This window comes from Lontra canadensis, unplaced genomic scaffold (genome assembly GCF_010015895.1).
Source record: "Lontra canadensis isolate GAN:19392208 unplaced genomic scaffold, GSC_riverotter_1.0 scaffold51, whole genome shotgun sequence".
Lineage (NCBI taxonomy): Eukaryota > Metazoa > Chordata > Mammalia > Carnivora > Mustelidae > Lontra > Lontra canadensis.
The window spans coordinates 4,496,962-4,524,617 of NW_022631045.1; the positions used below are offsets into that span (position 1 = coordinate 4,496,962).

General features: G+C 38.8%; 1 protein-coding gene across 1 annotated transcript in view; it reads left to right on the forward strand.

Moving 5' to 3' along the window:
• Positions 1-27,449, forward strand: part of WBP4 (WW domain binding protein 4) — a 66,914-nt gene extending 39,465 nt beyond the window's left edge. The window contains exon 10 of the mRNA XM_032873926.1: positions 27,087-27,449. Coding sequence (XP_032729817.1) covers positions 27,087-27,297 — 211 coding nt within the window. The 3' untranslated portion in view covers positions 27,298-27,449. The remainder of the gene's footprint in view (positions 1-27,086) is intronic.
• Positions 27,450-27,656: the final 207 nt, after the last annotated feature.

Below are 27,656 nucleotides of genomic sequence, written 5' to 3' on the forward strand. Positions count from 1 at the left end.
AGTGGATTCCAGAGCTCTCCCAGAACTGTTTTTCTTCACATACAGCTCTTTTAAATTGTTGATCGTTTTGTGGGGAATGGAGGCTTGGGTCTCCACTAAAGGATTTTTTAAAATCTGTTTTTACTTAATGAATAAATTCTTGATTTCGTGTTTTATTATGCTTCCATTTATTAATGGATTTTGTTTATCCATTTCTACCTTTATTTTCTTAATTTTGTTACCCTGACTTTTCTTAAGTTTCCTTTTTTGTTTGTTCTTTCTTCAGAGGAACACTTAGGCTGTGACAGGACATGAGGAAGGGATATTTTCGTTTGAGTGAAATCGTGAGATACTTGTCTTTACATCTCTGTATTATTGCAAATGGCAAGATTTCCTTCTTTTTTATGGCCAGATAATATTCCATTATCTGTATATACACCACATCTTTATCTGTTCATCTGTCAAAGAGCACGTGAGCTGCTTCCATAGTTTGGCTGTTGTAAATAATGCTGCAGTAAACATAGGGGTGCATGCATCCCTTTAACTTTTAGTGTATTTGTATTTGGGGGGGTAAAAACTCAGTAGTGCAATTACTGGATCCTAGGGCAGTTCTATCTTTAATTTTGTGAGGAATCTTCACACTTTTCCACAGTAGCCCCACCAATTTGCATTCCCACCAACAGTGCACAAGGGTTCCTTTTTCTCCACATCTGCACCAACACCTGTTATTTCTTATATTTTTGATTTTAGCTATTCCAACAGGTGTGAGGTGGTTTCTCCTCTTAGGGTTTTGTTTTGTTTTGTTTTATTTTGTTTTTAAGATTTTTTGATTTAGGGGCACCTGGGTGGCTCAATCCTTAAGCATATGTCTTCAGCTCAAGTCATGATGCCAGGGTCTTGCTTGTGTTCCCTCTCTGTCTCTCTCTCTGTCAAATAAATAAAATCTGTTTTTAAAAAAAAGGATTTATTGATTTATTTTAGAGAGTGTGTGTGTATACGCAAGGGAGGGGCAGAGAGAGAGGGAGAGAGAATCCTCAAACAGATTCCCTGATGAGCAGGGAGCCCAATGCAGCTCGATCCCAAGACCCTGAGATCAAAACCAGAGCTGAAATCTAGAACCGGCCCTTTAACCAACTGAGCTATCTAGGTGCCCCACTCTCCTTGTAAATTTGATTTTCATTTCCCCAGTGACCAGTGATGTTGAACATCCTTTCATATGTCTGTTGGCCATTTGTATGTCATCTTTGGAGAAATGTCTATTCATGTTTTCTGCCCATGGATTATTTATGGTTTTGGGTGTTGAGTTGTATCAGTTCTTTTTTTTTTTTTTTTTTTTTTTTAGATTCATTTATTTATTTTAGGGAGAGAAAGTGTTCACACACATGCAGGGGGAGAGGGAGAGAAGCAGACTCCCCTATGAGCATGGAGCCAGATGCTGGGCTTAATCTCACAACCCTGAGATTGTGACCTGAGTAAAATCAAGAGTCAGGTGCTTAACTGACTGAGCCACCCAGGCACCCCAGGTTATTTCAGTTATTTCTATATTTTGGATACTAACCCGTCATTGGATATGTCATTTACAGAGATCTTCTTCATTTGGTAGGTTGCCTTTTAGTTCTGCTAATTTTCCTCCACAGTGCAGAAAATCTTTATTTTGATGAAGTTCCAGTACTTTATTTTTGCTTTTATTTCCCTTGCCTCAGGAGATGTATCTAGAAAGAATTTGCTGTGGCTGATGTTGAAGAAATCACTGTGTTATATTCTAGGATTATTATGATTTCAGGTCTCTTACTAGGTCTTTAATCCATCTAGGTTTTTTTTTTTTTTTAATTTGTTTTTGGGTTTATTTATTTACTTATTTATTTTTAAGTAGGCTCCACACCCAGCATGGAGCCCAGTGCAGGGCTTGAACTCATGACCCTCAGATCAAAACCTGAGCTGAGATCAAAAGTCGGATACTTAACTGGCCATGCCATCCAGGTTCCCCATTTAATCCATCTTGAATTTATTTTTCTATATGGTGTAAGAAAGTGGTCCTGTTTTGGGGGTTTTGTTTTTTATTTTTTTGTTTTTTTCATTTTGAATGTAGTGGTCCAGTTTTCCCAATACCATTTGTTGAAGAAACTATCTTTTTCCCATTGCATATTGATTCCTCCTTCATTGAAGATTGACCATGTAATTGTGGGTCCATTTCTGGGTTTTCTATATTATTCTATTCTATTGATCTGTGTCTGTTTTTATGCCAGTACCATACTGTTTTAATTACTACTGCTTTATAACATAACTTGAAATCTAGAATTGTGATATCTCCAGTTTTGTTTTTCATTCTCAGGATCGCTTTGGCTATTTGAGGTCATCTGCTTTCCATACAATTTTAAGATTGTTCATTTTTCTGTGAAAAATGCTGTCGGTATTTGATCTGTAGATTGCTTTGAGGGATATAGGCATTTTAAGAGTATTTGTTCCTCTAACCCATGAGTGTACAATGTCTTTCCATTTCTTTGTGTCATCTTGAATTTCTTTCACCAGTGTTTTACAGTTTTCAAAGTACAGGTCTTTCGGCTCTTTGGGTAAACTTATTTCTAGATTTTCTTTTTTGTTGTTGTTTTGTTTTGATGCAGTTATAATTGGGATTGTTATCTTAATTTCACTTTCTGCTGCTTCGTTATTAATATATAGGAATGCGGCAGATTTCTCTACAATGATTTTGTATGCTGTGACTTTACGGACTTCATTTATCAGTTTCAGCAGTTTTTTGGTAGAGTCTTTAGGGTTTGTGTGTGTGTATGTGTGTACATATACACACAGTATATATATATATATATACACACATATATACACTATATATAGTATATTATCTGCAGATATCCTTCCCAGTTTGGAGGCCTTTTCTTTCTTTTTTTTTTTTTTTTTAAGATTTTATTTAATTATTTGCCAGAGAGAGAGAGCACAAGCAGACAAAGTGGCAGGCAGAGGCAGAGAGAGAGCAGGCTCCCCGCTGAGCAAGGAGCCTGATGTGGGCGGGACTGGATCCCAGGACGGTGGGATCATGATCTGAGCAGAAGGCAGCGGCTTAACCGACTGAGCCACCCAGGAGTCTCTGAAGGCCTTTTATTTCTTTATGTTGAAATTGCTGTAGCTAGGACTTCTATGCTGAATAAAAGTGCTGAGAGTGGACATCCTTGTCATGTTGATGACCTTAGAGGAAAAGCTCTGTTTTTCACTATTGAGTATGATGTCGGCTGTGGATTTTTCATGTAAGACCTTTATTACATTGGGTATGTTCCCTCTAAACCTACATTGCAGAGGGTTTTTATATGAATGAACATTATACTTTATCACATGCTTTTTCTACATCTATTGGAATGATCATATGCTTTTTATCCTTTCTCTTATTGACATGACATATCACATTGTTTTGCAAATATTGAACCACCCTTTCATTCTCAGAATAAATCCCACTTGATTGTGGTATGATTTTTTAATGTATTCTTGGATTCGATTTGCTAATGTTTTGCTGAGAACTTTTATATTTATGAGAGATGCTGGTCTGTAGTTTACTTTTTTGGGCTGTCTTTATCTGGTTTTGTCTATGAGGCCATAGAGTGGATTTGGAAATTTTCTTTCCTCTTACATTTTTTGGAATAGTTTGAAAAGAATAGGTAGTAACTCTTTTTTAAATGTTTGGTAGAATTCACCTATGAAGCTTCCTGGTGCTGGACTTATGTTTTGGGGGAGTTTTTTGATTACTGATTCAATTTCATTGCTTGTAATCTGTTCAAATTTTCTATTCTTCCTCTTTTAGTTTTGGTTGGTTCTATGTTTCTCTGAATTTATCCATTTCTTCTCAGTTGTCCAGTATGTTGGCATGTAGACTTTCATGTAGGTTTTCAGTGGTGTTGGTTATTTCTCCTCTTTAATTATTGATTTTGTTTATTTAGGTCCTCTCCACCCCCATGAAAAGGTTTAGCAGGGTTTTTTTTACCCTTTTCAAAGAAACAATTCCTGGTTTCATCAATCTATTCTCTCTCTCTCTCTTTTTTAAAAAATAAATGTCATTTATTTTTGTTCTCACCTTTATTATTTCCTTTCTTTGCTGGCTTGGGGTTTTGTTCTTCTAGCTCCTTTAGGTGTTTGGTTAGGTTGTTTGAGATATTTCTTGCTTTTTCAGATAGGCCTGTGTTGCTATAAACTTCCCTCTTAGAACAGCTTTTGCTGAATCCCAAAGATTTTGTACCATTGTGTTTTCATTTTCAGTTGTTTCCATGTAATTTTTTATGTCTTCTTTGATGTCTCGGTTGACCCATTCATTGTTTAGTAGCATGATATTTAACCTCCATACATTTGTCTTCTTCACAGATTTTTTTTCTTGTGGTTAATTTCTGGTTTCATGGTATTATGTTCAGAAAAGATGCATAGTGTGACTTCAGTCTTTTTCTATTTACTGAAACTTGTTTTATGTTCTCTCTTCTGTAGATTGTTCTGTGTACGCTTGAAAAGAATGTATACTCTGCTGTTTCAGGATAGAATGTTCTACATATATATGTGTTAATCCATTTTGTCCAATGTGTCATTCAGAACCACTGTTTACTTGAAAAACAAAACCCTGTTTCCTTGTTGATTTTCTGTTTGAATGATCTATCATCAATGTAAGGGGGGTGTTAAAGTACTCTACTTATGGAGCCTGACTGGCTCAGTCCATTAAGCATTTGCCTTCAGTTCAGGTCATGATCTTGGGTCTGGGATCAAGCCCCAGTAGGAGTCTGCTTCTCCCTCTCCCTTTGCTTGCTTACTCTCACTCTCACTCGAGTAAATAAATACATAAATATATAAATAAAATGCCCTACTAATGTATTACCTTCAGTTATTTCCTTTTTGTTTTTTATTAGCTGCTTTATGTTTTGGGGTACATAAATATTTACAGTTGTTATATCTTCCTGTTGGATTGTCTCCTTTATTATTACATAGCATCATTCTTTGTTGTTACAGTCTTTGTATTAAAGTCTATTTTGTCTGATATAAGTATTGCCACTCTGGCTTTCTTTTGACATCCATTTGCATGATAGATATCCTTATGTACATTATGTACCCTTATGTACATTCTGCAGGTATCTTGGGCTAAACTGAGTCACTTGTAAGCAGCATATTGATGGATTTTTTTTTTTTTTAAATCTACCCTGTCACCCTATGTCTTTTGATTGGAACATTTAGTCCATTTATATTCAGAGTAATTATTGGTAGGTATGTATTTATTGCCATTTCGTTACTTGTGTTGTGGTTGATTTTAAAGAGTTTGATCCTTTTCCTGGTCTCTATCGTATTTGTTGGCTTTCTTTAGTAAAGTACTGGAATTCCTTTCTCTTTATTCTTTGCATATCTATTACTGGTTTTTGATGGGTGGTTACTTTCCAGTTTGTATATAACATCTTCTGCATATAGTCTGTATTAAGTTATTGGTCACTTAAATTTGAACCCATTCTTTATTCCTCTCTCTACATTTAAGTGTATGGTGTCATATTCATCTTTTTATTAATCCTTTGACTGATTTTTACAGAAAAAAAATTTTTTTTTACACTCTCACTTATATGGTCTTTCCTTTCCAGTCAGAGAGGCTCCTTTAATACTTCTTGTATGGTTGGTTTAGTGGCCATGAACTTTGTTTTTGACTGAAAAACTGTCTATCCTTCTGTTCTAAGCGGTAGCCTTGTTGGATAGAGTATTCTTGACTGCAGGTTTTTCCCTTTTAGCACTTTGAATATATCATATTACTCTCTTCTGATCTGGAAAGTTTCTGTTGAAAATCCACTGATAGCCATACAAGGAGTTTCCCTTGTATGTAACTGTTTTCTTTTCTTTTGCTACTTGCTTTTTTTTTTTTTTTCCTTATTGCTACTTTTTGCCATTTTAATTACTATGTGTCTTGGTGTGTGGACCTCCTCAGGTTGAATTTTGAGGGAGATCTCTGTGCCTCCTGGATCTGGACGTGTTTCCTTCCCCAGGTTAGGTAATTTTTCAACTATTTTTTTCTCAGGGAAATTTTCTGCCCCCCTCTTTGTTTTTCTTCTGAGATACCTATAATGTGAATGTTACTACACTTGATGGAATCGGAGTTCCCTAAAAGACTGTTCTTAATTTGCATAATTTTCTTCCTTCTCCTTTTCTCAGCTTACCTTCTGTTACTCTGTCTTCAGGGTCATTAATTTGTTCCTCTGCTTCATTTAGCCTGCTGTTTATTCCATCAGATGTATTTTTGATTGCATTTATCATGTTCTTGATCTCTGGTTCTTTTTTATTGTTGTGTTGAGGGTCTCACTGATGTTCTCCACTCTTCTCAAGTCCGTTGACAGTATCTTTGTGATCATTACTTTAAATTCTCTATCAGGCATATTCTCTCCATTTTGCTTAATTAGCTCTCTTGCTATATGGTTTGGCTCTGTTCTTTCATGTGGGAAATATTTTTCTGTCTTCTCATTTTGTCTGACTTTCTGTGTCTGTTTCTATGTGTTGGAAGGTCAGCTACTTTGTGCTTTTAACACTAATAGTCTTATGAGGAGAAGTCCTATAGGGCCCTGCAGTGCAGTGTCCCCTGTTCCCCAGGGCCTGGAGCTTCGTGAAGTGTCTCCTGCATATGTGTGTTCTCTGCTGTTGAGGCGTGACTTCTTTGGCTTTCAGTCCAGTTGTCTGCAGAGATTCTCTTTGCCTGTTGTGGGCAGTGTTTGGTCTGCAGTAGGGGTGGGGGGTGCATTTTAACAAAGTGTGCAGTGGTCTGCTTGCAAAATGAGACCTGCCCCCTCACAGGGAATGAGGTTTCACAAAACACGCAGGTTAGGAGATGTGTTGGCAGGGTTTGCGCCGTAGTTCTCAGGGAAGGGATCTGCAGCTCTGGTACTGAAGCAACTGTGACTGGGAAGGGAGATCACAGAAGCATAGGGTTGGGGGGTGGACAGCAGGTCTTGGTGAATGCAACTTAGGTAATGAGTCTTGGCTTCACTGGTTCCCACAGGTGGCCATTGTTTATGGGGGGGGGGGGGGGGGGGGGTAGGGGAGCACGGAGGCCAGGGAGGGAAATGGCACCTGCCACTCCTTTGTTCCTGGAGGAGCCCTGTGTCTCCAGGCCACACTCTGAAATGAACAAATCACTCTCCCTTCTGTCTGCTTTTGGTGTTTTTCAAACTGCTGGTTCTGTGCTGTATGTCCTTGTGTTGCTGGTTGTGCTGTCTCTTTAAGGGTGTTAACTCAGCTTCTTAATATTCTCTGCACTCTCCCAGAGCCAAGCCCTCTGATTTTTAAAATTCTAGGCTTTAAGTCTCACTGGGTGTAAGAACTCAAATATTCAACTCCTCTCACTTTCAAAGGCAAATGTTGCAGGGATTTGTCCTTCCCATTCATGGGCTGCTCGGTGTGAAAGTCTAGTTTTTTACCCTTCTCCCCATCACAGGCACAATCCATTTCACTCCTATACCACATCTTTGCCCACTTTCTTCATTGTGGCCTCCTCTCCACCTTTAGTTGTGGAGTTTGTTCTGCCAGTCGTCAGGATCATTTTCTGGGTTATTTACAGTGAAGTGAGTGGTACCTACTTGTATCTGTGGGACAAGTGAGCTTAAGGTCCTACTTCACCATCTTCCTAGCCAACCCTCCACATTTCTCCCTTTTGATGAAGTTTCTTTGAAAGTATTTCTGATGAAGTCAGGTTTTCCATATTTGGTGGTTTTATCCCTCAGTGCCTGGAGGGACCTTTCCTGGTTGTCCTATGCAATATCAGAAAGAACGTGCATTGCAGTTAGAAACCACTTAAAGCCGCATTTGAATAGAAAGAAAGGTTAAGAGGGAGAAACTCTCAGGTGCTCACACTAATCTTCTTGAGATTGTGTTGGATGGGCCAGCATCATTTTATTGGGTCCATTTTGTTTAAGTGCAGACAAAATATATGTATAAAACTTAAAATAATGTCTGCAAAACAGAAGTAACAATTTCAAATTGTATGATGATTCTAAACCAGATTCCAAGCAAGGACTCTTGGGTCTGAAAGTAGCCAGCTGAAATACTTATTAGCACTTATTCCAACATGAGGGAGAAAAATTCTCCCTATGAAAGCAAACCTGGAGTCATGTTTGCCTCCTTTCTGAAAGTCCCCACTTAAAGCAACAATGAAAACAGAATAGTAGATACTACAGACACACACCAAAGGAATTAACCAAGTGCATTTTGGAAGATACAGTGCAGGTATAATCATGAAGCAATAGCTGGTGAACTTTTTGCAAAATAATAAAACTTGAAAGATTGTTTTTAAAATAGTATTATCTCAGAAAGAAGTGTTTAGAACCAAATGTGCTATTAATTATTCAGTCAGAGAGCACCTAGGTGGCTCAGTTGGTTAAGTGTCCCAACTCTTGGTTTTGCCTCAGGTCATGATCTCATGGTTGTGAGATCGAGCCCCATGTCAGGCTTAGTGCAGAGTTTGCTTCAGATCCTTACTCCCTCTCCCACCCCCTCTGTCTCTTGCCCTACTCACGCATGCATGCGGGTGCTCACTTGCTCTAAGATAAAATCTTAAAAAAAAAAAAAAAAAAGCTAATACAGCCAGTAAGTTTGCAAAGTCAGAAACCATTATTTTGGACAAGAATCCAAAGTCCGTTAATAGTTCAGATGAAATAAAACTTTTTGTGAATTCTGAATCTTCTTTTTTTTTTTTAAGATTTTTTTTATTCATTTATTTGATCAAGAGAGAGATCACAAGTAGTCAGAGGGACAGGCAGAGAGAGAGGGGGAAGCAGGCTCCCCGCTGAGCAGAGAGCCTAGGGGCTCGATCCCAGGACCCTGGGATCATGACCTGGGCTAAAGGCAGAGGCTTTGGCCCCACTGAGCCACCCAGGTGCCCCAAATCCTCTGACCCTTCGGAAAAATCAGTGAAAAATTCATTTGTCCTGGGATCATACGGATGTTTCCTAAAAACCATAATCAAAAGAAGAGGGTTTTTTTCCGAGGGATTGGGAAATGCAGATGAGTACTTTGTCTTTCCATGAGAGAGAAGAGTGAGAAAAAAGGCATATGGCCTAGTCCAGACATCTTGGGAAAACGTGTCATCAGAGGTTATCTGCTTCAGTTCCAGGAAATCTGTACTTTCGGGTCACTACATGATGTGCAGGTGCAGTCAGGGTTTTGTGCTTTCTTTAGATATGTTACATGAACCAAGAGTCTTCCCTGAAGTTTGGGAGACACAAGGGTTGGTTTGCAGTTCCTGATAAGAGCCTTTCTAGGGAGGTAGTAAGGATTTTGGAGGTGCCTTTTCCAACCAAAAAATCCTTGTGTTGCAAGGTGTAATACTTAAGGTCATTGTCACCCCCAGAGTGCACTGTGAAAAACGTGCCACAACATGGTTACTTTTGACAGAAGCAATTACATCTTTATACTTTTGAAATAGATTTTCTCTTATTACCTGTGGGTCAGAGGAGGCAGGGGCCAAGTATATTGGGCATCCTGTGACTCTCTCAGAGGATGAGAGTCTATGAGTTCCAAACCAGATAAATCTGAGATTTAGGACCAGTTGCAATGCTTCCGGTCAAGGTTTTTGGAGGGTCTCTACCAGTTGTACGAGTTGTGTCCTAATAGTGCCATTACTGCATGTGATTAAGTGCTGATTAAGGACATGTGCAATGAAAGCATTGTAAAACTGGACAGACAGCATACACTTTTCAAAGCACCTGGCCAGGAAAAAGGGTTCCCCAATCACTGTGAAATTTAAGAGGGTTCCCAGGTAGGGATAATCTTTTCTAACAGAATTTTAGCCACGAAAGCATTATTGCCCTGTCTACAAAGGAAGGCTTTGGTCCAGTGAGAAAACATATAAACCATGACTAAAATATTTATCCACGAGAGGGAGAAGTTGTATGAAACCCATTTTTCCAAGCAGGTTTCCGTGGAATATACTTTGGACAAGTGGGACCAGTGAGGTACGCACTTTTTGCAGCCTTACTAACTTCCCTCACCAATATCAGTTGATGAATGCTATTATTTTATCAGTAGACCACAGGTTAAATGCATGTACAGAGGTAAGTATTTGGGAATCTTAGTATTACTGGTAAGGCCACATTGTTATTTGGTCCAAACCAGAGTTTTCTTTTTATTGAGCCAACAATTACTATATTTCAGATAAGTGTTTGTTTGCTTGGGGCCAACTATTAGATATGACTTGTCAGTTTTCCCAAATTATGTTTGGGAGAACATCTCTGTGGGCTTTGACAGAGGTTTGGCTGTTGATCTCCTGAGTGCAGCATTTTTGGCTGAAATATCAGTTAGGTGGTTCCCTTTGGCCTCCAGGGCATTAAGTCTGGAATGCTTAGGAACCTTAATAATAGTTACAGCCACTGGCAAAACTATGACGTCTAATACATTTTGGACATATAAGTCATTTTTATTCTCGTTTGAAGTAAGGACACCTTGTTGTTTTCATAATATTCCTAAGTCATGAGCTCTCCCCAAGGTATACCAGCTGTCAGTATAAATGTGTGTAGCTTTACCCTTGACTAAAATACAAGCTCAAGTAAGGATGTGTAATTCAGCCTCTTGGGCTCAAGTAGTTAAAGATGCCGCCTCAGTGACTTCAAAAGGAGTATGCAATAACATGCTAAGCACATTAGTTACTGTTCTTACCCTTTAAATAAGAACAATCAGTAAACCATGAAAAATCTGCATTGGTTAAAAGATTTTCTTGTAAATTGTCACAGGGAGTCAAAAGGTGAGCTGTCAACATTAAGCAGTCATGAGAGGTTTCATCCGTGAAGGAGGGGAAAATAGCAGGGTCTAATTGCAGTGAGAGTTACATGAGGAGCAGTTAGCATGACGATTTCATAGGAGGTGAGCAAGAGTAAGAGGAGAATTCAGAACGGCTTCTGCTGCATGGGGCACAAGGATTCTTAAAGGGAATCCTCTATTTCTTCAGTGGCCTTAACTAAAAAGGCAGTGGCAGAAATGACTCTGAGGCAAGGGGAGGGTATCCCTGTGCCACAGCATCTAGTTGTTGGCTTTGACAGCCTGTGGGTCCATGATGGTTCTCATATTCTGGGGTCAGTACTCCAAGGGCATTCTGTTCCTTCTTACATACAAAGGAAAAAAAGGAAGTTGATAGTGACGATGTCCAAGAGCAAGGGGAGTTTTTATTAGGCTTTAAGTTCTCAAAGGCTGTATATCCCTGTCTTTCCAAATAACAGGGTTATGTTTGCCATTTTTTTAATAAGGCATATAAAAGTTGAGCCAGAATAGAGAAGTTTGGAGTTCAGTTTTGACAGTAGCCAGCCAGTCCAAGAAAGCTTTTTCCCTGGTGCTTACTTTTGTGTTTGGGGAAATTCAGAATGCCTTGAAGTCTTTCTGGATCCAGATGTAGTCCTTGCTCTGAGGTCAGGTACCCTACGTGTCTAACCTGAGTTTGAGCAAACTGCAATTTCTCTCTGGAGATTGTATGTCTCTTTTTTATTTATTTATTTATTTTTTAAATATTTTATTTATTTATTTATTTGACAGAGATCACAAGTAGGCAGAAAGGCAGGCAGAGAGAGAGGAGGAAGCAGGCTTCCTGCTGAGCAGAGAGCCAGATGCGGGGCTTGATCCCAGGATCCTGGGATCATGACCTGAGCTGAAGGCAGAGGTTTTAAGCCACTGAGCCACCCAGGCACCCCTGTATGTCTATTTTTTAAGGCCAAAAGTTTTAACAGGTGGATTGCTATCTTCTTGTGAAGAGATTTGAAAAGGGAAGCAGTGAAGCATATCGTCTACATTTTAGAAATTAGAATCTACAGAAAACTTGATATCCAAATCAACTTCAGAGGTTTGTGAAAAGGAAGGACTGTCTGAAACCTTGGGGAATTACTGTCCAGGTGTACTTCCATGTACTTCTTTTCTTTCCAAATGAAAACAAAAAGATAGTGGCTCTCCCTATCAACTAGAACACTAAAAATGCACTGCATACATCAATTACAATGAAAAATTTCCTTTCATTGGAAATGGCTATCAGTAGCATAAGGGGGTTAGGACCAAGAGGGTGCCAAGAGAGGAATAGCAATGTTATTTATTGCTTGGAGATCCTGGAAGAACCTCCATCCTCAGCCACTGGGCTTCCTCCCAGGTAAAATACATATTACAGGAACTAGGGAAGGGGGATAGTGAGGCCCTGGGCCTTGTAATCTTATATTATGCGTTTGACACCTGAAAGGGCTTCTTTACTTATAGAGTATTGATTAATTATGGGATGAAGTTTTGAGGACTCTGTTTGAATTTTAAAGGAAGGTGCACTGTGGATTCTCCCAGTATCATTTGAGGAGCTGTATAGAGGATGGTAGATGATTCAGTAGGAACAAATAGAAGATGCCAAAGGTTATCTGATTGCCCTGGTTGACTATTTTGATTACTACTCTCAAATTCGAGAATTATTTCCCTCTTTGGGAGAAAGAAAAGCATCTCATGCCAGAATTTCTAAGAAATTTGGGCCCAGTAAATGAATAGAGTGCAATAACTAAGGGAAAAAGAGCCTAAACAAAAGGAAATAGATTCAGAGACAGGAATGTTTTGAGGTTTATTAGAGATCTCCACTGTCTGAGCCATTTTATTACTCCAAGGCAGGGGCAGCTTGGTAGCTGTGGGCTGGATGACAGAGAGCAGCGCTTGTGTCACTTTGGGGAGAGAGATTTGTTCCCAATCTGGAGAGTGATTTCCCCGAAATGATTAAGAGGAAAGAGCCCCTGCAGTTCCTCAGAGCCCCATCATTGGGAATTAGGCGGTCATTAGAAAGACTGACTAGAGGGCTGAAAGTGCCTGGAGAGCTTACATTTATAACAGACTCCCTTCTCCACCCCCTCCCCAACTGCCCAGGCTCTTTGCAATAATAGCAGAAACTAGTTTTTTTTGTTTTTTTTTTTTTTTTGGTTTTGTGTTTAGGGGCCTTCATTTGCCAGAGTTGAAAATTGATACTTTTAGCAGTCTGTCTTTTAGGTGACTCATCTAGGATGCAGGCAGGCTGGTTTGCCATAGTAACTAAATCTGGAGTGGGCAATTTGTCATTTTATCCTGGTCGTTTTAAACTAAAGGAAAATGTCCCAGTTTGAAACATTAATAAACACAAAGTTTAATGCTACCTGGGTAGATTCAACGTCTAAAGAAAGATCATAATTTTCTTTAAAGACATTTTGAAGTCCCTCGCAATCAACATGAACAGGTTCATCAAGCTTTTGTGTACAAGCCTAAATTTTGTTTCAGACAATGGACTTTCGGAAAAGCAACTGTAATTGCTCAGTGGAGATTTCCAACAAGTATTCCAGTTAGAGGTTTGTTTTTCAGGATGTTCTCTAGGTAGTGTCATGCAGCGTTTGCCCTGTTTCTTAAAGCACATGGAATAACGGATATAAATCTGAGAAACCCAAGTGGTAAGTTTGAATAACTGTGTTAAATTCTTCAGCAGACTTACTGAAAGTCCTCAGTCACTTTAGGGAACTATAACTATGGCTCATAATTCAGCCTTAGTCCACCATACATAAGGAACTTGAGGTTTATTTTGTCCTTAAAAGACTTAAAAAAGCAGGTTTTAGTCAGTTCAGGAGAGGAGGGAGCAGCAGAGAGATTAGTAGAAAAGGCAAGTTCAGAGAGAATAGACAAAAATGGTGCCAGAGTTGGAGCCTGAGTACAAAATGGGTGCAGACGAAGGCGGGGAGAAAAAGGCCTCAGAAGCCATTTTGATGCCTTTCAGTTGTTTGTTTGCCTCAGTTGATTCAGAAATAGGATTTTGCAAAAACGCAAACTCCGAATCCTGAAAACATCTGGAACCCTCAAGGTACTGTTTAAAATAGGCATCCCAGAGATGAAGAGTTTGCCAGACAAATAGAAGGTAAAGAATTCATGACCACTAAACTAGCCCTACAAGAAATGTTAAAAGGGACTCTTTGAGTGGAAAGACAGATCATAATGGAGTAAGAAAAGTAGGAAACACAAAAGCAGTGTATCTATAAAATCGACAACGGGATTCACAAAGTAAAAGGATATAAATCATGAAACCATATATCTCGAATGTGGGGGAAGGAGAAGGTAAAGAATGGGTTCAAATTTAAGTGCCCATCAACTTCATATAAACTGCTATATGCTAAAAATGTTATTTACAAACCTAATGGTAACCACAATTCAAAAACCAGTAACAGATATTCAAAGAATAAAGAGAAAGGAACCCAAGTATATCACTTAGGCCAACTAATCAGAGAAGAGAAAAAGAGAAGAAAGGAACAAAATGGCAATAAATAAATTGTGGTAATTACTTTGAATGCAAATGGACTAAAGACTCCAATCAAAAGACATAGAATGTCAGAATGGATAAAAAGAAAGACCCATCCATATGCTGCCTACAGGGGGTTCATTTCAGACCTAAAAACACTTTCTAAATGAACATAAGGGGAGGGAAAAACTATCATGCAAATGGATGTCAAAAGAAAGCCCAGGTGGCAATACTTAGACAAAATATACGTTCTTTTAGAAAAAAATAGACTTTAGGGGTACCTGGGTGGCTCAGCTGTTAATTGGCTGCCTTTGGCTCAGGTCATGATCCAAGAGTCCTGGGATCGAGCCCCACATCAGTCTCCCTGCTCCATGGGAAGCCTGCTTCTCCCTCTCCTGCTCTCCCTGATTGTGTTCCCTCTCTTGCTGTGTCTCTCCCTGTGAAATAAATAAATAAATTTTTTTAAAAAATAACAAGAGACAAAGAAGGATATTATATAGTAATAAAGGGGATGATCCAGTAAGAAGATAAAACTGTTGTAAATATTTATGCACCCAACATAGGAGCACCCAAATACATAAAACAGTTAATAACAAACATAAAGGAACTGATCAATAGTAATGCAGTAATAGTAAGGGACTTTAACACCCCATGCACATTGATCAATCATCCAAACAAAATATCAACCAGGGACAGTGGCTTTGAATGACACATTGGCCAGATGGATCTAACATACATTCAGAACTTTCCATCCTAGAATAGCAAAATATGCATTCTTTTCAAATCCACATAGATCTCCAGCACAGATCAGATATTAGGCCACAAAACAAGTCTCAACAAATAGCAAAAAATCGAAGTCATAACATTCATCTTTTTTGAACACAACACTATGCATCCACAGGAAAAGTCTGGAAAGACTGGGCTCCTGGGTGGCTCAGTTGGTTAAGCATCTGCCTTCAGCTCAGGTCATGATCTTGAGGTCCTGGAATTGAGCCCTGCATCAGGCTCCCTGCTCAATGAGGAGTCTGCTTCTCTCCCTCTGCCCCTCTCTCCTGCTTGTGCATGCACTCACTCTGTCTCAAAACATTTTAAAAATTTTTTAAAAATTACAAAATCTGGAAGAGGACAAATACATGGAGGCTAAATAACATGCTACTAAGCAATGAATGGGTCAACCAAGAAATCAAAGAGGACATAAAAACTTACATGGAAATAAGTAAAAACAGGTATTAGTGTGAAATCTTTGTGATGTCACTAAAGCTATTCTAAGAGAGAAGTTGATAGCAGCACAGGGCTACCTCAAGAAGCAAGAAAAATCTCAAACCACCTAACCTTATTTAAAGGAGCTAGAAAAAGAAGAACAAAACCCAAGCCAGTAGAAGGAAGTAATTATAAGTATTAGAGCAGAAATAAATGAAATAGTAACTAAGAATACAGTAAAACAGATTAATGATACCTGGAGCCAGTTCTTTTGAGAAGATGAACAAATTAATAAATGTCGACCCAGATTTGTCCAAAAAAATTTCAAAGTAAGCAAAGAGGAAAAGTAACCAACACCACAGAAATATAAAGGATTATGAGGGAATATTATGAAAAATTATATGCCAACAAATTGTACATCCTAAAACAAAAAAAACAAACCACAAATTTCTAGAAACATTTAACCTCCCAAAACTATCAGGAAGTAATAGAAAATTTAAACAGACCAACTACAAGCAATGAAATTGAATCAGTAATCAAAATACTCCCCCTAAACAAAAGTTCAGGACCAGATGGCTTCACAGTGAATTCTAACAACATTTAAAGAATTAATACCTAGGGTGCCTACGTGCCTCTTTTGGTTAGTCATCTGCCTTCAGTTCAGGTCATGATTCCAGGGTCCTGAGATCAAGTCCCGCATTGGGTTCCCTGCTTCGCCCTCTCCCTCTGCTGCACACATGCTCTGTCAAATAAATAAATCTTTAAAAAAAAAAAAAAAAAGTTAATACCTAGTCTTCTCAAACTATTCAAAAAATCAGAAGATGAAGAAAAGGTTCCATATGCATTCTATGAGGCCAGGATTTCCCTGATTCTAAAACCAGATAAAGACACTACAGAAAAAAAGAACATCTGATGAACATATATCCTAATGAACATAAATGCAAAATCTACAACAAAATATTAGCAAACTGAATCCAACAATACATTTAAAATAAATCATTCAGGGTGCCTGGGTGGCTCAGTTGTTAAGTGCCTGCCTTCAGCTCAAGTTGTAAAGGTTCCTGGGATCGAGCCCCGCATTGGCCTCCCTGTTCAATGGGAAGCCTGCTTCTCCCTCTCCCACTCCCCTGCTTTTGTTCCCTCTTGCTTTGTCTCTCTGTCAAATAAATAAGTAAAATCTTTAAAAAATAAATCATTCACAATCAAGTGGGATTTATTCTGGGATGCAAGGGTGGTTCTGTATTCCCAAATCACTCAAAATGACACATCACATCAACAACTGAAACGATGAAAAGCATCTGATCATTTCAATAGATGCAGGAAAAGCATTCTGACAAATTACAACATTCATTCATGATAAAAACCTCATGTTTATCAACATGATAAAGGCCATATATGAAAAACCCAAGGAGAACATTGTACTTAATGGTAAAAAACTGAGCTTTTCCCTGAAGATCAGGAATATGACAAGGTTGTCCACCCTCACCACTTCTAGTCAACATACTATTGGAAGTCCTAGCCACAGCAATCAGACAACAAAAACAAAAAACATCCAAATTGGTAAGGAAGAAGTTTTAAAACATTTGCTACTTACAGATGACTTGATACTATATATAGAAAACCCTAAAGGCCACCAGAAAAGTGCTAGAACTGATCAATTCAGTAAGGTTGCAGAATACAAAAATCAATATACAGAAATCCAGAGCCCCTACCTGGCTCAGTCAGTGGAGCATGTGACTCTTGATCTCAGGGTCATAAATTCAAGCTCCATGTTGGTTGTGGAGCCCACTTAAATAATAATAATAAACCAGGGAGGTGAAAGAGCTAAACTCTGAAAACTGAAAACACTGATTAAAAAAGCTAAAGATAACACAAATGGAAAGATACTCCATTTCTCATGGATTTGAAGAACAACCATTGTTAAAATATCCATACAACAAATGATATTCACTGTGGGTTTTTCATAGATGGTGTTTATGCTATTGAGGTATGTACCCTCTATCCCTACACTGAAAAGTTTTACTCAAGAAAGGATGGTGTACTTTATCAAATGCCTTTTCTGCATCTATTGAGAGCATTCTATGTTTCTTGTTCTTTCTTTTATTAATGTATTGTATCGCACGGATTGATTTGTGGATGTTGAACCACCCTTGCAGCCCAAGAATAAATCCGACTTGGTCGTGGTGAATAATCCTTTTTACTACTGGATCCTGTTGGCCACTGTTGAGAATTTTTGCATCCATGTTCATCAGGGATATTGGTAATTCTTTTTGATGGGGTCTTTGGTTTTGGGATCAAGGTAATGCTGACCTCATAAAATGAGTTTGGAAGTTTTCCTTCCATTTTGATTTTTTTTGGAACAGTTTCAGGAGAATAGGTATTAATTTTTCTTTAAATATTTGGTAGGATTCCCCTGGGAAGCCATCTGGCCCTGGGCTCTTTTTGTTGGGAGATTTTTAATTACTGCTTCAATTTCCTTACTGGTTATGGGTCTGTTCAGGTTTTCTGTTTCTCCTTGGTTCAATTTTGGTAGTTTATACCTCTCTAGGAATGCATCCATTTCTTCCAGATTATCTTTTGTGGTTTTTTTTGGTTAAGATTTTTATTTTTTTTATTTGACAGAGAGAGAGATCACAAGTAGACAGAGAGACAGGCAGAGAGAGAGGGGGAAGCAGGCACTGCTGAGCAGAGAGCCCAATGTGGGGCTCGATCCCAGGACCCTGAGATCATGACCTGAGCCGAAGGCAGAGGCTTAACCCACTGAGCCACCCAGGCGCCCCTCTTCCAGATTATCTAATTTGTTGGCATATAGTTTGCTCATATTATGTTCTCATAATTATTTGTATTTCTTTGGTGTTAGTTGTGATCTTTCATTCATGATTTTATTTATTTTGGTCCGTCCTTTTTCCTTTTTGATAAGTCTGGTCAGGGGTTTATCAAACTTACTAATTCTTTCAAAGAACCAGCTCCTAGTTCCATTGATCTGTTCTACTGTTCTTTTAGTTTCTATTTCATTGATTTCTGTTCTGATCTTTATTATTTTTCTTCTCCTGCTGATTTAGTCTTTACCTGCTGTTCTTTATCCAGCTCCTTTAGGTGTAGTGTCAGGTTGTGTATTTGAGACCTTTCTTGTTTCTTGAGAAAGGCTTGTATTGCCATATACTTTCCTCTTAGGACTGCCTTTGCTGCATCTCAAAGATTTTGAACAGTTGTGTTTTCATTTTCATTTGTTTCCATGAATTTTTAAAATTCTTCTTTAATTTCCTGGTTGACCCATTCATTCTTTAGTAGGATGCTCTTGAGCTTCCATGTATTTGAGTTCTAACTTTCCCTTCCTGATTGAGTTCTAGCTTCAAAGCATTGTGGTCCAAAAATACGCAGGGAATGATCCCAATCTTTGGCACCAGTTGGGACCTAATTTATGACTCAGGATGTGATCTGTTCTGGAGAATGTTCCATGTGTACTAGAGAAGAATGTGTTCTGTTGCTTTGGGATGGAATGATCTGAATATATCTATGAAGTCCATCTGGTCCAGTGTGTCATTTAAAGCCCTGATTTTATTGATCTTCTGCATAGGTGCTCTGTCCATTTTGGTGATGGGGATGTTAAAGTCCCCTACTATTATTGCCGATGTGTTTCTTTGATTTTGTTACTAATTGGTTTATATAATTGGCTGCTCCCATGTTAGAGGCATAGATATTTAAAATTGTTAGATCTTCTTGCTGGACAGGCCCTTTAAGTATGATATAGTATCCTTCCTCATTTCTTATTATAGTCTTGGGTTTAAAATCTAATTTGTCTGATAATAAGGATTGCCACCCCAGTTTTCTTTTGATGTCTATTAGCATGGTAAATGGTTTTCCACTCCCTCACTTTAAAATATGGAGGTGTCTCTAGGTCTAAAATGAGTCTCTTGCAGACAGCATATGGATGGGTCTTGTTTTTTTTTGTTTTTTTGTTTTTTTGTTTTAAATCCAATTTGATACCCTGTGTCTCTTTGGGGCATTTAGCCCATTTACATTCAGGATAATTATTGAAAGGTATGAATATAGTGCCATTATATTGTCTGTAAGGTAACTATTACTGTATATTGTCTCTATACCTTTCTGGTTTATGTTCCTTTTAGGCTCTCTCTTTGCTTAGACGACCCCTTTCAATATTTCCTGTAGGGCTGGTTTAGTATTTGCAAATTCTTTCAGTTTTTGTTTGTTCTGGAAGATTTTTATCTCTCCTTCTATTTTCAATGACAGCCTAGCTGGATAGAGTATTCATGGCTGCATGTTTTTCTCAATTAGTGCTCTGAATATATTATGCCAGTACTTTCTGGCCTGTCAGGTCTCCGTGGATAGGTCTGCTGCCAATCTAATGTTTCTAATGTTATCGGTCGGGACCTGTTGTCCCGAGCTGCTTTTAGAATTTTCTCTTTGACTCTGAGACTTGTAAGTTTTAATATTAGATGACGAGTGTTGACCTATTTTTACTGATTTTGGGGGTGGGGGTTCATTGTGCTTCCTGGATTTTGATGCCTGTTTCCTTCCCCAAATTAGGGAAGTTCTCCACTATAATTTGCTCCAATATACCTTCTGCCTCCCTCTCTCTTTCTTCTTCTTCTGGGATCCCAATTATTCTAATATTGTTTCATCTTATGGTATCACTTATCTCTCGAATTCTCCCCTCATGATCCACTAGTTGTTTGTCTCTCTTTTTCTCAGCTTTTTTATTCTCCATCATTTGGTCTTCTAAATCACTAATTCTCTCTTCTGCCTCATTTATCTTAGCAGTTAGAGCCTCCATTTTTTTTTTATTGGAACTCATTAATAGCCTTTTTTATTTCAACTTGCTTAGATTTTAGTTCTTTTATTTCTCCAGAAAGTGATTCTCTATTATCTTCTATGCTTTTTTGAAACCCAGCTATTATCTTTATAATTATCATTCTGAACTCTAGTTCTTTCATCTTACCAATGTCTGTATTGATAGGTCCCTGGCATTCAGTACTGTGTCCTGTTCTTTTTTTCTTTTTTTTTTTAGTTGAGTTTTTCCTTTTTGTCATTTTGTCCAGAGAAGAATAGATGAGTGAGAGAACAAAATGCTAAAATGGTAACAATGGCCCCCGAAAAACTATATACTAAACAAATCAGAAGAGACTTAAAACCAGGGGAAAATGGGAGAAAAAAAAGAATATGATTAGGCTGGTGAATAGAACAGAACCACACACTAGATTTTGGGTATTTTGGTCTGTTAGAAGAAACTGCCTCCCAAAATTTTAAAGAAAGAGAAACATACATATATACAAAAATAAGGGTAAATAGGATGGAGGGATGGAATGTGACTGTAAAGATGAAAATATAAAAAGATTTTTAAAAAGGAACTGATAAGTTGGTTGAAAAAAGAAAGAAAAAAGATCTTTCTTAACTGTGATAAGGCCAGACTAGAACAAAGCCTAGATTTAGGGTATATTTTGTTCTGTTAGAAGAAACTGTATCCCAAAATTTTAAAGAAAGAAAAATTTATATATATACAAAAAATGTGGTTAAATAAATGAAAGGGTAGAGTGACTGTAAAAATGAAAATTAAAGATTTTTAAAGAATTGAAAATAAGAGGTTGGTTGACAAAGGAAGAAGAAAAATTCAAAGAAAAAATAGAAAATAAATTAAAATTAGAAAAATTAACTTTGAAGACTAAAAACTCATGGGAAAACCATGAATTCTATGTGCTGTATTCCCCAGCACTGGAATTTTGCAGTTCTCATTGATTCGTAAACTTGGTCTTGGCTGGATGTTCTTGCTGATCTTCTGTTGGTGGGGCCTGTTGCAGTGATTTTCAAATGTCTGCCCCAGGTGGAATTGCACCACCCTTGTCAGGGGCCAGGCTAAGTAATCTGCTTGGGTTTGCTTTAGGGAGCTTTTGTTCCCTGGAGGCTTTCCGCACAGCTTTGGAGGACAGGAATGAAAATGGCAGCCTCCCAGTCTCTGGCCCCAGAGGAGCTCAGAATTCAAGGTCCCACTTAGTGAGCCCTCAGAGGAAAGCAGTCAGTTACTCCTGTCTCCCTGGTCTCCAGCCACACTCCATGCTTAGCCGGCCTGTGACCGAGCATTTCTGTCTCTGGCACACGACCCCATTTGGAGTTTCCAAAGCCAGCAGATTGCTGTGGTGCACTCCCATGCCACTCCTCCCCGGGGAGGAAGGGGAATCTCCCCAGATCTGCTACTTGTGGGGTCCCTGCTTAAAGAGTAGTGGCCCAACTGTGCCACAGATCAGTTTATGGCATCCCGGAGCTGAGAGCCCACTCCTCAGCTCTGTCTTTGCAGCCGGCTTCCTAGCTTCAATACTTGGGAGCTCTGGCACACTCAAGTACCCCTGGTCTTTCTGTGACCCTGAGGGTCCTGAGACCACACTGTTCCCCCAAGGGTCCCACCCCTTGCTTAGGCACTGGAGCAATGTCCCCCTGTGGAGCAGACTTCTAAAAGTTCTGATTTTGTTCTCTGCTGCTTTATCACTTGGCGGTAGTTGGCTCACAGAGACTCCCTCTCCCCACGGTCTGTCTTCCCAAATATTGCCTCGGATTCACCTCTCCACATGTCCTACCTTCCAGAAAGTGGTTGATTTTCTGTTCATAGAATTGTTGCTATTCTTTTCTTCAATCTCCTGTTGAGTTTGTAGGTATTCAGAATGGTTCGATAACTATCTAGCTGAATTCCTGGGACCAGACAAAATTTAGGACTCCTACTGCTCCACCATCTTGGTTCTCCCCTTCCCAGTCATAGCCTTCCAGTTTAAATTTGAGTGAAACAAGTTTGGGGATTTCAGAATTCCCCATAATGCCACTGAAGTTCAGATTTACTTTTGGTTAAGTTGATCTATTTAGTTATAAATATGGATGCATAGGGACCATAGACCATAGACCATAAACAAAACATCCCAGAAAGGTGTAGAGGACATTGGGGTGAGGGAGCACCTTCAAGCATTTTGATGACTGGGCTCCCATTTCTTAGAGACTTTTCCCTAGAGCAGCGAAAATTTCTAAACAGCACAGTTTGAACAGTAACAGTCTGGTTCCAAAAATGAGTCAGACTGAATACTAGAACTCTTTCAGTAGGCACAGAGTCTGGGTCCAGACAGGAGTTGGGCCAAAGACCAGCATAGGAACAGTCCAAGTCCTAATAGGAGTCAGACCGAAGACCAAAGAAGTAATTGCTAGAGATGTAAAAACAAGAAAAACCCAAGGCCTTAAAACAATCCCAAATGAAGCCTGGGGCGCTTGAACACAAAACATGGCACTCAAATTCCAGGAGAACACCTACCTTTAAATTCCCGGGTTGGAAAGTAAGCTGCAAACTCACTTGGCTCTGTAGGTGCCATCATGTCATTGCTCACCCAACCTCAGAGTTGCTGAGGATCTTCACTGGATCCCATTCCTGATCACCAAATAGTATTAACTTTAAAAATAAAACTGTCCATTATTTTATCAGCAAAAATGGATTTATTCACGAATAGCAGAGGATTCCAGTCCAGAACAAATAACGGACAAAACCATAGGCTAATCTGCAGAAGGAAGGCGAGGAATGCCCTTTTATAGACAAAAGTGGGATGTTAGGAAAGCTATTACAAACAAAAAAGTCCACTGGAGTAAACTGGCAAGTGGACATATAGTGGCTTTCCATTGGCTGAGTGAGATGTGACCATCTCTCATTGGCTGGATTGATCCTGGAGAAAAGGAAAGCCTTTCTTCCTCCTGCTGGGATAGCAAAGTGGTATCTGTGTATAAGGTCCCTCTTTTCCTGTTGAGTCTGGAATTGAGGAGTAATAGGGTGAGAGAGTTTGCCCTGCTGGCCTCCTGACTCCATTCTAAATGAAATGAGGTTTCCTTTTATTAATTTTCACATTTTTAAATCTACACTGGGGAGGGGGTTGGTTGTTTGTTCTACCTTTATTATATTGTGTTCAGATACTATAACCTTTACAGTTCTTGCATTTTGAATTTGGAAATGATTATGGTTTTATAGAAGTGCTTATGTAATTATTTTTGTAACTGTTCCAGAATTATTTGAACAGGCATTTCTCTGGAAGATGTTAACTTGCAGGCTCTTGCCTTTTCTTTCAAATACAAACTTCTTTCCTGTTAAATATGTCATAATATATCCTGCCTCACTGCCATTTCTGTTAACCTCCACTGGTTCCTAGAACCTCCACTGGTTCCTAGAGCCATCATTTCACAGAATGGAACCCTTCTCTGTCTTATCTTTCCCATAATCCTACATAAGAAGCAATACTTACAGGGGTGACTTGATGGGTCAGTTGGTTAAGTGACTGCCTTTGGCTTGGGTCATGGTCCCAGGGTCCTGGGACAAGCCCCACATCGGCTTCCGGCTCTGAGGGGCACCTGCTTCTCCCTTTCCCTCTGCCTGCAGCTTCCCCTTCTTTTCTCTGTCAAATAAATAAATAAAATCTTAAAAAAAAAAAAAAAGGAAAAATAAAAAACATTACAGCTTGATCACTCTACCAGAATATAATATAAAGCACTAAGATTCAAGTAAAACACATGACTCTCACATCAAATTTTCTTGAATACATAGTCATTTTTCCAGTGACCAACCCTACTATTCTTCATTCATCAAGCGTTTCTCTCCTGGTTAATAAAATTACTTACTTTCACTTGGAGGCAGAGTGGTCTAGGGGAAAGAATATAAATTTTAAGTCTGACACACCTGGATTTTATTCCAAGCTCTGCCACTTCCATAAGTTTGACCAAGTTATTTAATATCTTTAAACCTCAATTTCCTCTCCTCTAATAAAAGAATAGAAAGTCAAGAATTAATACTCCAATCAGCTGCAGGGGCTACTAGCTACTAGCACCATTGTTGGCAATCTAAGAGAAAATAGGGAAGTAGGAAGAGCAAACAAAAAGGCTTTAACATGCAGTTTTAATACAGTAAATCAAAGTTTTAGAAGGCATATGTTTTCAAAACAAATCAGATTTAAGACCTGTTCCAGTGAGAATCCATATTTTCTGCATTCCCTTATCAGATTTTGAGGAAATGTTCATCATATTATAATCTACTAAGATAGATTCTTCCTCAAGCAGAAGTTTTGTTTTAGTTTTGAACTGCCTATTACTAGTTTGAAATGTTATTTTTATACTTAACATTCTCTGTTTTTGTTTTGTTTGCAATCCTGGCAAATTTCTATTTTTACATTTAAAAAAATAGGAGCACACCTGGCTGGCTCAGTTGGTAAAGCATGCGACTCTTGATCTCAGGGTTGTGAGTTCGGTCCCTGCATTAAGTTTAGAGCTGATTTTTTTTTTTTAAGATTTATTTATTTATTTGACAGAGAGATAGAGAAAGCACAAGTAAGCAGAGCTACAGGCAGAGGGAGAGAGAGAAGCAGGCTCTCTCTTGAGAGCCTCTTGGCTGAGTGGGGAGTCCGATGCGGGGCTCTACCCCAGGACCCTGGAATCATGACCTGAGCTGAAGGCAGCTGCTCAACCAGCTGAGCCACCCAAAAACCCCTAGGGCTGACTTTTTACTTAAGATTTGATTTATGTGAGAGAGAGAGAGAGCACAAGCAGGGTGAGAGGCAGAGAGAGAAGCAGACTCCCTGCTGAGCAGGGAGCCCGACTCAGGGCTTGATCAATATATTTACACCCCTGTAAGTATATTGACCTGAGCTGAAGGGAGACGCTTAACCAACTGAGCCACCCAGGTGCCCCAAGATAACTTTTTTTTTTTTTTTAAGAATTTATTTATTTGACAGAGAGAGATCATAAGTAGGCAGAGAGGCAGGCAGAGAGAGAGAGGGAAGCAGGCTCCCTGCTGAGCAGAGAACCCGATGCAGGGCTCGATCCCAGAGCCCTGAGATCATGACCTGAGCCGAAGGCAGAGGCTTAAACCACTGAGCCACCCAGGTGCCCCAAGATAACTTTTTTTTAAAAGATTTTATTTTTAAGTAATTTCTATGCCTAGAAACCTACTTTTTTAAACCTTTGTTTTTATTCATGTATATGTAGGATGGGACATAAAAAAAATCTTGCAGTACTATTGCTTTAGACCTTTCTATATAGTTCTTCTGCAGGGAATCAAATTTGTTATCATGTACTTTTAAGATAATTGGACCAAATAGGCATATATTGTTAAGTGTTAGCCAACACAAACAAATGGAAAGATACTCCATTATCATGGATTGGGAGAAATAATATTGTTAAAATGTCCATACTACCCAAAGCAACCTACTACAGATACAGTGTAATCCCTGTCAAAATACCAACAATTATCATATGGTTTCACTTATTTGTGGAGCATAACAAATAACAAGGAGGACAGAGGGAGATGGAGAGGAGAAGGAGATGAGGGAAATTGGAAGGGGAGATGAACCATGAGAGACTATGGACTCTGAAAAATAATCTGAGGGTTTTGAAGGGGCGGGAGTTGGGAGGTTGGGGGAGCCAGGTGGTGGGTATTATGGAGGGCACATATGGCATGGAGCACTGGGTGTGGTGCATAAACAATGAATTCTGTTACGCTGAAAAGAAATTAATTTAAAAAAAAAAGACAACGACGACTAAAGCTGGAGGTATCAAAACCCCAGATTTCAAGACCTACTACAAAGCTATAGTAATCAAAATAGTCTGGTACGGCACAAAAATAGACACAGATCAAGGGAACAGAGTAGAGAACACAGAAATAAACCCATGTTTATATGGTCAGCCTATAACAAATACTATCTTTTGGTTTCAAGTGATAGAAACTTAAGTTACCTTAAATAAAAAAGGTTAATAATTCAGAGGTTCTTAGGAAGGTTCTACCTACCAAGCTATGGGAAAGGCAAGAATTGGGCTGAGTCCCAGGAGTTACTGGAGTAATGAAACATTGGCAGGATTCTCTGTCACCCGCTTTGCTACTTTTCTCTGTAAGCCAGCTATATTCTCAGTCGTTGCAGAATTCCTTTAAATAGGAGGAGATATAGTTCCCCACAGATTTTATACTCTTAGCCACTACAGAATTAAACATAATGATCTTTCTTGGCCGTGTCAAAAAGCTCATGGGTAGAACTGATGGGGGTGGCATGACGCAGTTGCTCTTTCAGGGACCAATTAACTGTGGAGAGGATGGGGTACTATGAAAGATTCATGTTAATAAGATACCAATCTCTAGACTAGTCAGCTAATTATTTTTACTAACCATGTGGGTGGTTGAAGGACTACTTCTTAGAAAAAGTACTAGGCAAAAGGCCTGTAGAGTCACCTACCATAGGATTGTGGTGGGATCCTATGGTTTTCACCATGTGCTATGTAAGCCCCCAGAGTCCTTGTCAACAGTTTATGGCAAGATTGGTTTCCATAAATAACTTATCCATCTTTGTAACATGTACTGCTTGTCATGTATAAGCACAAACATTGCCTTAGATGATACATGCTCTGTGCAGTAAGAATAAAAAAATAGACGAAACTCCCAGACATGTAGCCACCTGAATAAGTATTCTATATCTTAAATAATACTATAAAATGTGTATCTTTAAGTAGTTGCCTACTTTGAAATCATTTTTAACTTCTCACTATCATTAGAAAGATGATCTTGGGCCTTTGGTGGACTCGGGGGTTATGTAAAGGTTTGTCTTAGTCTGTCAGATAATGGTTTTATTTTTACTTCTTGTTTCAGTGAGGAGGTAGATTTGGAACTTCCGAGCACCGAAAATGAATATGTGTCCACTTCAGAACCTGATATTGGTGGGCAACCCAAAGTAATATTTAAAGAAAAAACAGTCACTTCTCTTGGAGTCATGGCAGATGGAGTGGCCCCAGTCTTTAAGAAGAGAAGACTTGAAAATGGAAAATCTAGAAATTTAAGGCAACGAGGTGATGATCAATAATTATAAAAGAGCTTTTTGTACTTCCTCATTGGACAGCATGGAGACTATACATCTTGAAGCTCCTCTGTGTTTGTTTAAATGCTAAAAATTTAGATTTATTCTAAATGTATTTTATGTGAATCTAAAATAAATCTTTTTTCATGTGAAACTTATTTTTGCTCCTAAAATGGAAGCCTACCACATTTCATTGTAATACCGTGTATTATGTTCAGTGTCTAAAAATTGCTAATTATGACAGAATATAAGATGCTATGTATCTGTTATTTAAAACATGGAAAAGCAAGGCTTTTATTCCATTCTTACTCAAAAGCACATTCTTACCCTGCACTGAAAATGCATTACTTTTGCACACTGATACT